The sequence below is a fragment of the Chiloscyllium plagiosum genome, unplaced genomic scaffold (genome assembly GCF_037043375.1).
Source record: "Chiloscyllium plagiosum isolate Xiang-an unplaced genomic scaffold, Cpla_swu_hap1 HiC_scaffold_20, whole genome shotgun sequence".
NCBI lineage: Eukaryota > Metazoa > Chordata > Chondrichthyes > Orectolobiformes > Hemiscylliidae > Chiloscyllium > Chiloscyllium plagiosum.
This window is the reverse complement of record NW_028270158.1, coordinates 30,684,897-30,698,290: the sequence shown is the minus strand read 5'-3', so window position 1 is coordinate 30,698,290 and position 13,394 is coordinate 30,684,897. Positions and strand designations below refer to the sequence as shown.

Here is a 13,394-nt window from a genome sequence, read left to right as displayed (position 1 = left end):
AAAAACTTTTTTAAAAAAAGTTGCATTCTCAGGTTAGCTGTTAACAATGGTGGTAGCTAGACAATGTGTTGAAGGTTTTAGCCCCCTGTGTTCTCTGTCTATGCCATGATGTTTAGATTAATTTTCAAATTGTTCTTGTTTGAAATCTAGGAGTGTGCAAATTGGCTGCCCCTTCACAACATGACTGCATTTCAAAGGCATTCCATTAGCCTGCACTGATGTTGTGAAAGGTCTTATGGAAGTAACAGACTGTATTCTTTCTTTGTGCCCAGGGGTTAGATGCTTTGTTTTGTAGAGCCTCTGATCCTCTCAGACTAGGACCGTGGCTCAGTGGTAGATGAAGTATAAAAGGGCAGATGGTGGATGAATGGTAACATGGCAAGAGCTGATGCCTATGGGAAGTGATAATAGGAGAAATTCGTAAATAAAGACATAAGAACTTGTACCATTATAGCACTTTTAACATGGCAGAAGATAGTTGCACAATGGTGATATCACTTGACTAGTAATCTAGGGGCTCAGGGTTCACACCTGACCATGATTGAGTTTTGAATTCGATGAACAAAATTTGGAATTGAAAGCTAGTCAGTAAGTATAAAATTGCTATCGATGAGTGTCATAAAAATCCAGATGATTCATTAATACTCTTTGGGGAAGGAAATCTACCTATTTTGACCACATGAATGACTAACTCATCACTGCCTTGAAAATGATCCAACAAACCACTCCGTTCAAGGACAATCAGGGATGAACAACAAATGTTGGCCTTGCCAGTGACACAAACACACATTACATGAAGGAATTAATTAACTTTGTAAGTGTACCAGGCATATGACTGGAGCATTAGCAAACAAAACTGACATTGGACTAAATGGAGACATAGTGGGATAGATTTCCAACAGCTTGGTCTAAGAAGTAGGATTTAGCTTGTTGAGAAAAGGAAGAGAAAGAGGCCAAGAAGTTTGGGGAGGAGATTGTAGGGCTCAGGACCTTGATTGACCACCAGTGGTTAAACTCAAGGATGCTCAAGAGGAGAAATGCTAGTATCTCAGAGGCCTGTAGGGCTGGAGGAGGTTACAGTTACAGTGAGGTCCTCAAGGTCCTGAATTTTATTGATCAAGAATTCAAACATCTGAACTAAGACAAGTTACTAATCAGGAGCCTATGTCCTACAGGATTTCTGCCCGCTTCAATGCGGCCAGATTGTGGTGGTGTTCTGCTGCCCACTGTCACCTATAATACCCTGCGGTATGCCCTGCTGATGACTAACTCTGTCAATGGAACCAAGTGCTCCTGGATTCTGCAAGCAGCCTCGACAGAGACTCTTGAGTTAGAGGTTATCTCCTACCAGACTGTGTCCTGGACAGATGCCAGCTGCACCTCGACATACCTGGCCATCAAACTGGGACCAACACAGAAGGAAAGGCGGTTCTGTGACCCATTCCAGAGTATTCCTGAAGTTGGCAGAAAGCTGTTGTTCCGAGGAAAAGGGACGGCTGTCGTTACCTTACAATCAGCCTATGGCATGAAACAAGGATTTGCTCTTCGGTACTCAGGTGAGTTATGATACATTATAAACCACATTTAGAAATGTTTACAGCCTTCTACATGGAATAGAGGCTTGGTCAGCTGAGTTGGCTAAAAGACTGATGTGTTATGTGGAGCGGTTCAATTCCTGTACCTACTGAAATCACTGTGAAGGCCCCGTTCTCTCAGCCTTGCCTGTTGCCTGAGTGCGGTGACCCTCAAGTTAAGCTCACCATCAGATATCTCAGAGAGCAGCCTGTGTACTGAAGGATTATAGAGTCATACAGCATGGAAACAGACCCTTCAGTCCATGCCGACCATAATCCCAAATTAAACTAGTCTCATGTTCCTGCGCTTGGCCCATATCCCTCCAAATTTTCTTATTCATGTACATGTCTAAATGTCTTTTAAACATTGTAACTGTACCTGCATCCACCACATCCTCTGAGTGTTCATTCCACATATAAATTACTCTCTGCGAAAAAAAAGTTGCCCTTCATGTCCTTTTTAAAATCTTACTCCTCTCACCTTAAAAGTATGGTCCTTATCTTGAAATCCCCCACCTTAGGCAAAAGACACCTACCATTCACGTTATCTCTACCCCTCATGATTTTGTAAACCTCTATAAAGGTCACCCCTCAATCTCCTATGATCCAGTGAGAAAAGTCCCAGCCTATCCAGCCTCTCCTTATAGCTCAAACACTCTATTCCCGGCAACATCCTGGTAAATCTCTTCTGAACCTTCTCCAATTTAATAATATCCTTACTGCAACAAAGCTATGAAGAGGATGCAGTTTGTTATATGGACGATGATGCAGTGGTAACTTTCACCTCAGGATTTTGAATTGTGTGTGCCTTTGTCAATCTGTATTAACTGTCTGTACCTCCCTCACTCTTAGATGTGTCTCATGTGACCATATCGACATCTGTATCTTTGTGTGTCTGACTCACAGAAACAGAAAATTTCAGCACTGAATTAGGCTATTCGGCCCATTGCCTGCTTTGCTCGCTGAAACACCTTTATAAAACTAATCCCACTCTCCAGTGCTTGATCCAAACTTAGTTTTTTTTTAAACTTTGTCACTATTGACTACCTTAAGACCGTAAACTGCACAATTCCATCCATAAGCCTCTGCATTGTTACCACTTTCTCTTCTCAGGTGTTCCATAGAACCTATCTCTTTGACAGAGGATTTTGTGGTCTGCTGACTTACCTCCTTATGTGGCTTTGATAGTGCTCCTAGGGAAATGCTTTGAGATCCTTTAGGTGCTACGTGGATGCAGATTGTGTATTTTTCTGTGTCTTGCTCTCTTTTAAAGTGTTTGTCACTAACTGGTATAGGTATGGTTGGTATTTTATTTGTCAGTCAAATGTTCAACATGGTATAAAGGATGAGGGAGCAATGCAGTTTGAGTGATATTAAAATGCCAATTATATCTCTGAATGCATGGCTCTGCTGATGGAATTCCAATCACTTCTTGTTCTCATTCTCAGTGCTTGTACCAGACCCTAGCCGGAGAGAAATTGACGCACGAGCCTTGGAGCTACAAACTATGTCTCCATTACCGTCAGCAGAGAATGAGCAGGTTGACCTCAGTCAACGAGAAGCTGGGATGTACTCAACACCAACTGGACAAGGGCAGCTGATCATTTCACAATACCCCAGGACGTCAAATGTGCAGGAGAGACAGGGGTCTCCCTGGATTCATCAGGTTTCCTGGTATCCCAGACGTCCAAAGCTCTCAGGCATTCTTTCAGGAAAGAGACAGAGGACTCAAACCCAGTCACAGCCAAGAGAAATCCCAACAAGAAGAAATTCCAAGTCAGATTCCAGAACCAAATTTCACCCCAAATCTCTGGGATGTCAAACCTCCAAGGAAAAACCAAAAATTTCACCAAGTCTTGCAAGCCTTAAAGTTGTTGCTGTTTCAGAATCCAACACCAGGCGCCATCCTTACCTCACCTCCATTATACAATTGTTATCCTCTTCCACTTCCAGTCCGCGCTCACACATCCCCTCCAGCCCCAGTGTGTACACCTCACCCCCCTCCCTCTCCAGCCCCAGTGTGTACACCTCACCCCCCTCCTCCTCCAGCCCCAGTGTGTACAACTCACCCCTCTCTTCCTCCAGCCCCAATGTGTACACCTCACCCCCCTCCCCCTCCTCCTCCAGCCCCAGTGTGTACACCTCACCCCCCTCCCCCTCCAGCCCCAGTGTGTACATCTCATCCCCCTTCCCCTCCCCTTCCCCCTCCAGCCCCAGTGTGTACACCTCACCCCCCTCTCCCTCCAGCCCCAGTGTGTACATCTCATCCCCCTCCCCCTCCAACCCCAGTGTATACACCTCATCCCCCTCCCATTCCAGCCTTGGTCCGATACCCCCTGGCCTTGGTCCGAGTGCCCTCTCTCCCTCCGGTCTCAGTCCAACACCCTCTGACCTCAGTCTGAGAACGATCTCCCGCTCTGGCCTCAGGTGGATTGCTCCCTCCCCCTCCAGCCTTGGTCCGAGCACTCGCTCCCCCTTCGGCCCAGGTTGGAGCTCCCCCTCCATTCCATATCGGAGCACCCCAACTCAGTCTATCCTTATTTCAAGCTCCCCCTCTCCATCCAGCCCTGCACCACGCTCCCTTTCCGTGACTTCACCCCTCACCTTCAGGTCAAACCTTACCTCAACACTACTACTCAGCCCTCACCTTCCATTCTCTTCACTACCACCTGACAATATCTTTGAGAATTTATCAGGTCCGTCTTCAACATCTCCACAAGAAGACCAAGAAAATGTAATGAGTCAGAGTAGACCGAGATTGAGCAACCAGCCTGTTGTGGATTTATCAGAAGGAGTCTGGGGTTTATCCCCTGGCTCTTTCACAGAGTCCAACTCAGGCCTGTGGCCATTGACCAGCACAGGGACTGTGGACCCCACAAAGATCAACATGAGCCAAGAAGGTGTGGATACCACAAGCGACGCAAATACCAATCTGGTCATTACTTCAGGGGGAGAACCAAATGTCTTGCCTAAAATTTCAGGAGAACTTTTAACAAGCATTTCACCAAGAACTGTTCAAAAATCAACAAACCAATCAGTAAGTAGGAGGACAGAACCTCCTGGAATGGAATCTGAAATGTCCTTGGTCCCAGTTAGTGTTCCGGGTGATGAGGATTACCATCACCAATGGAGGAGTAGGCAGCAAGACCATTCGTCCGAACGTGGACTTGCTCTTTCGGCAGGCAATGAGGTTGACCCAGTGACACAATCTGAGTTACAGGATGAAGTGAAGATTCCAGTTACTTTGACTCCAGCCCATGAGTTTTCAAGCCCACTGAGTGTTCTGCAGGGTGTGGTGGAGATGTCCCGGGGGAGTGGTTCTGTGAGTAGGGTGGAAAGATCCAGTACAGCAAGTGACACGGCACAGAGTGAGAGCCAGAGCCAAAACTCCGTTCCGAGTCTCCCTGCCAGCCCTGGAGAGCTTATCACACCTCAGCCAGACCAGGACAGGAAACAGGAAAGTGAATCAGATCAACATTTGCTTTCCTTCTCTCAGCCCGCTGACCTTCCTACATCAGAATTGCTCTCCACTCAAAATATAAACACACAATCTCTTGTAAATAGCCTCAAAATAGATTCGGTGGCAGGGTCAATGAATCCGTTAGAAAACACTCATTCGACATTGGATTTTAAAGGCTCTTCATCAGATTTTGATGGATCTTTTACACAAACCTTTGGCCCAGTAGTGATTAAACCGACATCCCGTGCCTGGAACATGTTTGAAATTCCTGAATTGATGACCCATTCTTCAAATCTTCCAGGACAGGAAGTTGCTAATGATGCTGAAACAGATACAGCAGCAATGATCTCTGAGTCAGGGCCCACTGCACGTCTCCCTGAAATAGTTTCAGCAGTTAGCTCTCTGAGTGGTGCTGACACAACACAGAGAGCTCGCCCATTGTCAGCAGTAACGGGTGACAATGACCTCATGTCCACTAACAAATTCCCCAGATCCTTTTCCTTCACTTCAGGTATAAGTCTCACAGCCATTTCTGATGTTGCAAGTGGAGGTGAAATAGTGTCGAGTGAAGTTACAGGGGGTGGTGGTGATGTTACAGGCTGGGAGTCTGAGACTCTGACTGTTAGAGACACCACCATTAAGGATGATGGGAATGTGACACAATTCACCTTCACCAAAGATAGGATGACCAAAGAATCAGCCAATCACAGCCAAAGGTTAGAGGTTACTCAGAGGGCTGAAAACAATACAGGATTCTGGGTAATTTCTGGCATATCAGTGGCCAAAAAGGACAGTGGCAGAGGGAATACTCTCCGTGACAGTGCTACTGAAATGATGGCTCGCACAAAGCCTTCTGAAAAAACCCTTTGGTTTGAGAGAAGAACCATTTTACCACCAAATGTTGGAGGGGAAAATACAGGAAGCTCTCCGACTGGACATAATGTTGTATCTAGAGACAAAGTCCCATTGTTCAACCTAAGAACACCTGCACCAGAGTCCATCACATCACAGACAGTAGCAAATGTAAGCTCACTATTTATTGGAGATGATCACAGTGCATCTCCATCTCGGGAGATCTTTCCAACCTTGTCACTCTCAGAGTTGCCAGAGCAATCTTCAACAAGCTTCGAGGAGCCTCTACCTCTGACCAGTGTCAGAGAAACCATTGCGTCAACTTCAAGTAATACCACAGTGTCCAGGGGAAATACAATGTCATTCCCATGTAGCAAATTGGAGCCCCAAATGTCTGATGGCGAGAGGCTGAGAGAGACCTCAGCCACAGCAATGAACCAAACTTTCCAGGAGGGAACTGTACTGAACAAACCAGTGGTTACCTCAGGAACACCAACTTTGATCCAAGGATCCTGGAGTGAAATGCAGCTTGATTCCCGAGCCACGGCATCCCCTGCACTCCCAGGACTGACCTCCTCTGTTGTTACAGTGACAGACGTTCCACAGCTTCTGCCATTTGTATCCACCTTTGAGACAGCACCTCGACTATCATCTGACCAGACTGGCACAGGGCATTCGCAAATACTCAGCAGCCCCTCGGAAACCTCTGGTGTCTCAGATCTCAGGGAAACAGCCTGGCAAAACATTATGAATTTGAAGGCTACACCTCCTTCACCTCCAGCTTTTCCTTCTGCTGCTGAAGAGGAAGAAGCCATTGCAACTGGTGTGGGATCTCCCTCGTCTTGGGCCCTGCAGATGAACCAGTCAGGATCGCAACCTGTTGATGGTTCTCTAGGGCCCAGTGTCACACACGTTGACACGAAGGACCTTAAACGTGATGCTGCTCAAACAGTCAAGCCTTGGGCAAACGAATGGTGGCAAAAAGAAATATTGTCAACGTTTGCTACTGAGCACTTTTGGACTTGGAGTTGGTTTGATTTAGGGACGTCATCAATCAGTCATGGGGTAGCACCAACCTCAGGGTCTTCAGCGCCCCCTGAAGGAACCACACCACATCCAGCAGTTACAATGATACCTAGGTCTGTGACCACTTTCAAAGATCCCATTGCTGTAACACCTGGCAGTGACAATAGCTGGACATCAGGGAGGGATGGCCCCTCTCTATTTTCACCCACTCTTGGAACTGGAACATCAATGTCACCAGTGCCAACATCTTGGCCACTGCACCTGCCCATCGACACAACGCCACCAGAGAGAGCTGTACAAACTGCAACGCAGCAATATACCCCAGCCACACTCGGGGAGCTGTCGAATTCAGTCCTGTCGTTTACTCCAATGGAGAGACACAAAAGCATTTTCATTGTGGAAAATGAGCTGCCGATGATCAAAGGTGAATTAACCATTCAGTTAGAATGGTCAGAGCTGCCCTCTGACCCCAGGTCAGAGTTTCTCTGTTTATTGTACTGACTACCATTGACAATCTGTGTATAGGGCAATCCAGTACAAGTCGTTCCCTGGGAGTTAGATGATTGAAGGCAACTGATGGTTTCCTCAGTTACTTTCAATAGAATTGTCCAATGTGATAAGGTCAAAAGTCAAAATTGGGTATTGTAAAGCCGTGGGAAGGTGATGTGATGATTGTGAGAGGTGATGGAAGGCAGGCGTCTGGGGGAGGGGGCAGCCGAAGGTGGGAAGTCAATGTGATAACATTGTCAGGATATGTTAATCCAGATTTGGCAACACTATTCTGCAGATTATTAAAAGATGTTCTCAGCAGTGAAGCCATTTGCACAAACTTTTGGAAGTGTCAGGGGATTGACAGTGGGAGGGATACAGTGCATGGAATATAATGTAATGCATAGTAATGGAAGCTTACAGGAAGGCACATAAAATTTCACACGGCTTTTCTCTTTTGCTGACCCAGTTTATGTTTGACAACAAGAGACAGGATGGAAACTGAGACATGTGAACTACTTTTAGGAACTTTTCTGGACTCTGGGACATTGAAAGCAAAGTCTGGACATCTAGTCACACAGACACTACTACTGAAACAGCAATATCAATACATTTCCATTGTAGAACCAGGGCTGTCTGGGAATAAAAAAAGAATGTTCATTCATGTAGTGCCTTTTGTCTGAAGATATCCACTTTGCGGCTAATGAAGTAATTCTGCTCTTTTTCACATCAGTGATATGGGATTTGAGAGGACTATTGAGCCATTAGCAGAAAAAAAAAAGAACTGTGGATGCTGGAAACCAGAAACAAAAACTGAAATTGCTTGGAAGATTTAGCAGGTCTGGCAGCATCTGTGGAGAGAAAGCAGAGTTAATGTTTTGGGTCCAGTTAGCCGCCTTCAGAATTTTCTATTGGCTCAGAAAAGATTGGTATATCAGTCACTTCTGAAGTTCTGCAGTGGCTATAAGTTTTGAAGAACAGTCACTAGATTCAAAACATTAACTGTGCTTGCTCTCCAATATGCTGCCAGACCTGCTGAGTTGTCCCAGCAATTAATGTTTGTGTTTCTGATAAGCCCTTAGTTTATACAAAAGACTGATCTGGTAGTGTGATATGGAGACACAGACTGTGGGAACAGTAGGTATATACAGACGTCGGGAACAATGGGATATAGAGAGAAGACATTGGGAGCAGTGGGATATAGCAAGAACACACTAGAAACATTAGTAAAAGGAGGTGATATTTATGGAATGGGAAATTAAGGAGGGATCACGTGAGCAGTTGAAAGTTAGAGAAATTTGAAGAGTAGGAGTGACAGTATTGAGTGGGAGCATGCTGGGGAGGGGTGTGGTTTAATCAGGAATATCACACTGACAATGGAAGGGAAATCATAACAAGTCCTCAATTTGCTTAGGGTTTGGTCTAAAATGTTGATGTGGAAAAATTATCACAGTTTCCAACATTTTTATCAATAAAACAACCCTGATATTGGACTGCAGCCAGTGTGCAAACTCTAGGCTTTCAGTCAAATGTTCCACAAGCCAGTCTGTCTGTCACAGAATACAGTATTTCACCATTTCTGTCTTAGTCAGACCTCTTCTTTGGTTCACTTTCTTCCAAGATTGAATTTTGCTTACAGTTTCTAATACAGAAGCAGACCATTTCATTTAAATGATCTATGCTGATATTTATGCTCTGATAATGTTTTCTTTACCCTTCTCTATCTAGTCTGATCAGCATAATCCTTCTGCTCCTTCCCTTTAAATGTATCTGTTTGCCTCAACTATGCGACATGGTAGTGAGTTCCGCATAGTAATTTGTCCAGAGAGTAATCACTTTTTCTTGCATTCCCTATATGCTTAATTACTGATTATCTTGTATTTATGATTCCTGGTTTTTGACAACGCTTCAGAAGCGGTAAAGAACTTTGGGAGATCATGAGGTTATGGAAAGTGCACTGAAATATAAATTGGAGACACTGGAAACTGTTTAAAATTGGACTAAAGAAACAAGCAAGAAAAATACAAGTTCTTTCTTGCATTGTGTCATATGGTCACTCTTGTGCCTTGAGCGATGTCTTCTGTGCAGAGTTTAAGCACAGTCATCTTCCCACAACTTGCATTCATTTAGCACCATTATCACAGTAAAACACTTCATAGGAATATAACCTTATCAGAAAATGGACACTATGCTAGGTAAGGACAGTTGACAAAAAGCTTGGTCACATGTAGCTTTAAAAGGAGTCTCTTTGTAGAGGATAGGAAGTGAGGTGAAGAGGTTTAGGGCCTTCACAGCTAAGCATGGCTTCCTTTATGGAATGATGAAAATTGGAGGATGCAGAAGACCAAATTGGAGGAGTGCAGATTTCTTCAAGGGTTGTGGAACTGAAGGATATTACAGAATTAGGGATGGACAAGGCTATGGGGGTATTTGGACAGAAGGATGAAATTTTAATTTTCTGTCTTTTTCAGAGGGTGCCACTTTGAAGATACCAACAAAACTCATTCTGGCCATGAACTTCACCCTCCAGTTGGGAGACCCAACATCTGATGAATACCAGAATCTGGCCAAGGATTTCACACACAAAGTGAGGTTTCAAAATCATGCTTTTTTCCATAAAACCCCTGTCTCAGTCACTGTCTTGTACAACAGTGTGAGTTGTTTTTAGACAGTGTGACTTTGCTTTTATACAATGTGTTTTGCCATTCCTTCACTTAAAACCTAAAAAGTGTTTTGACAGTTCATAGTGGCTTCTGGGGTGTCCTTCCGGTTTGTGTAGTTACAACAATACTCATTAACTCAGTTAACATCATTAATTGGTTCCTGGAAAATGTGATTTTATTAATGGGGTTTTGTTCCTGGTGGAAGGTCCAGCCAGCAAGTCCATTAACATTTTAAAACTTTTGAAACTTTTGAAAACATGAAATTGCCAACAAAGATTTATCCAACTGTCAGAAAACTGTGAAAACATGAAAATTGGGTACTCACCAAGCTGTGATGCTTTTTGTCTCACTGATGAATGGTATTGGAGGTGGGTGTTACTGGAGTTTGGGAAAACTTTGGGAGGGCTTATTGAGGTGATATTTTGAGGATTTTTTTGAAAGATATTATTAGTACTTCAGTTCATTCATAAACTGCACTCTACCATCTGTCTTACTATCAAAATACATCATTGAGTAATCTTCATGACTTTATGCAGGAGCCTTTAAAGGATTCTTTGCAGTAGGTTTTTACTATACATTTTTTAATGACAGCTAGTTTGTTTTATTTTCTGTCTGTAGAGCTCCCTTTAGCAGTTAACTGCAATATCAATGCATCTGTTCACTGCATTGATATTGCACTTCACTTTGAGGAGGGTATAAATATAAAGGAGAAACAGTAGGTTTAATATATTTGAATATCCAGAAGTTATTTGATAAGTTACCGCATGTAAGGATTCTTAATAAGGTAAAAGCCATTGTGTTGGAATTAGTATATTAGCATGAATAGTGGATTGACTAACTAATAGAAAACAGAAAATTGAGGTAAGGGTGGCAATCTGTAATTAGTGGATGATCATAAGGATTAGAACTGTATTTACAATATATATTACTGGCCTGGATGAGCAATTTAAATGTACCATAGCCAAGTTTGCAGAGAAGGCAAAAATAGATGGGAAGGCAAGTGATGTGGATGACACAGTTTACAGAGGGATACAAACAGGTTAAACCAGTGGGCAAAAGCTTGGTTGATGGACAATTATGTGGGAAATGTGAGGTTACGCACATTGGCAGGAAGAATAGGGAAGGTGGCTATTATTTAAATGGAGAAAGACTGCAGAAAGCTACAATGGGATTTGGGAGTCATTGTCCATCAATCACAAAAAGCTAGCATACAGGTTTAACAAGTATTAAATAACATAAATGGAATGTTGGCCTTTATTTCAAAGGGATTAGAGTATAAAGATAGGGAAGCCCTGCTAAAACTATACAGAGCAATAGTTAGAGCATACCTAGAATACTGTGAACAGTTTTGATTCCCCTTATGAATGGAAAGATTTATTGGCTTGGATATAGTCCAGAGAAGGTTCACTAAGTTGATTCCAGGAATGGAGGGATTCTTTTAAAAAAAAAAAGAGGTTGAATGCTTTAGATCTGTACCCATTGGAGTTTAGAAGAGCTTCCTGAATGTGAGCTTTCTGAAACATACAAGAGTTTTAGGGGATTTGGAAAGGTAGTTGTTTCAGTTGTGGGAGAATCTAGGATCAGAGGGCATAATCTCAGGGTAAAGGGTCCCTCAAGTGGGTAGAGATGAGGAATTCCTTCTTTCAGATGGTAGTGACTCTGTAAAACTCTTTATTGCAGAGGGGTGTTGAGGCTGCATTGTTAAGTATATTCAAAGCTGAGATAGACAGATTTTTAATCAGTGAGGGAATCAAGGGTTATGGGGATGTGGCACGAAAGTAGAATTAAGGATTATCAGATCACCATGATCTTACTGAATGGCAGAATAGGATTAATGGACTGAATGGCACACTTCTGCTTCTATGCCTAATGCACTCTCTATCTTCACCAAAGATGGAAAATGCTGCTTTAAGCTCTTCCAAGTCACCAGAGAGTGATCTTGTGCTAAATTACTTCCTCATCAGCCCTCTGTTGTTCCACTTCCTTCAGATCCTGTGTAAAATGGGAGGCAAGAAACTGCAACATCATCAGTGTAGAGTGCACCCAACCCCATTTGCTTGCATGTTTTCACAATCATCTCTTGTTCAATAAAGTCCTTTGCTCCAATGCAGTCTGCCATTTATGGTAGATGGCAGGCCATCGCCATACAGATGTTAAGGATGGTCCTGACGAAGTTGTAATTCTTCCAGTGTTCCTTCAAAGTAGGAGCATTGTACCTTAGGATTCCTGGTTGGTTTGTCCAAAACACATTCTGTGCTAATCAACCTTGAACATTGCAATAATCCTTTGATCCATAATTTGAAAAATCCAGGTGGTGCTAGAAAGATCATGTTAACATTGTCACTGAGATCATCAAGTACTAGGACCATTTTGTTGAAGGTCAGCGTTGTTTTTTGTCATGATTCTTTGTGGACAAATGATCTAGGATTGCTAGACACATCTCGAACAAAGAGAGTGGATGATTATTGGGTGTAGAACAGAATGTGGCCACAATGCCATAATCAGATCAGCTATCATTTCGTTGAGGGACCGAGTTGTTAGGATGCAAAATCATCCTCAAAAATTGCTTATATTATCTATGTCTCTTTCATTTGGTCTCCACATAACAGGTGGCTTGTACTTTGAATAGCACTTAATTGTTCTGAGATTTTGAGAATGATACATGAGCATTGGCTTCATGTTGGAATCACTTGCTGCAAGATCACATGATCCTGAGCTGTTTTAAAGCCTGGTATACATAATTGTTGAAATATATGGCCTGGAAGACATTCTTTTGCAGCATAAACGAGGCTTTTCAACCTCACTAGCACCTCAGCTCAACCGTCATCCTTTGTGATTACACAATGTTTTAAATCAGCAGTGGCAAGCTCTCCACCTATGCAAGTTAGTATGATTTTTGTATCTTATAAATAACCCATGAGTAACACTAAACGGTTTTAAATTTGAACTTTGGCACGATTTGTTTGGGAAGGTCAGTTGGCGAGATTACCAGAGTGTGGTGCGGAATAAAGACAACATTTGATGGTGACCTGCTTCCTCCTTTACCTCACGCAATGTTCAAGCTGTGCAGAACAAATTCTCTCTACCTCTGATGGAAAGCTGTGCCTATGGCTCTTTGTGGATTGTGGCTCTTTATGGTCTTTCTAGAAACAAACTTGAAGCATTTTCTTGAATTAGCATTAAACCTAAGAGACATGTGATGCAGAATTTAATGTGAGATGGCAATGGTTAGCACTCTTTTCATGTCCAAGACAATTGCAATCTGATTTTTTTTTCTACTTAACTACTACAAAAAAGATGTTAATTTGCAAGACTTTTATTTTATCCGTG

General features: G+C 43.1%; 1 protein-coding gene across 7 annotated transcripts in view; it reads left to right on the top strand.

Moving 5' to 3' along the window:
• vap (vascular associated protein) overlaps positions 1-13,394 on the top strand; it is a 40,167-nt gene that overhangs the window by 2,829 nt on the left and 23,944 nt on the right. For 5 of the 7 annotated variants that reach the window (XR_015760560.1, XR_015760561.1, XM_087997770.1 and 2 more), the window contains exons 2-4: positions 1,176-1,556; positions 3,023-7,336; positions 9,873-9,988. Coding sequence is in view for 4 of the 7 variants with exons in the window: in XM_087997770.1 (XP_087853896.1) it covers positions 1,176-1,556; positions 3,023-7,336; positions 9,873-9,988 (4,811 nt within the window). In the remaining 3 variants the exon portion in view is untranslated. Of the gene's footprint in view, positions 1-1,175; positions 1,557-3,022; positions 7,386-9,872; positions 9,989-13,394 lie in introns of all 7 variants that reach the window. The other 2 variants (XR_015760562.1, XM_087997772.1) reach the window with 1 other exon arrangement.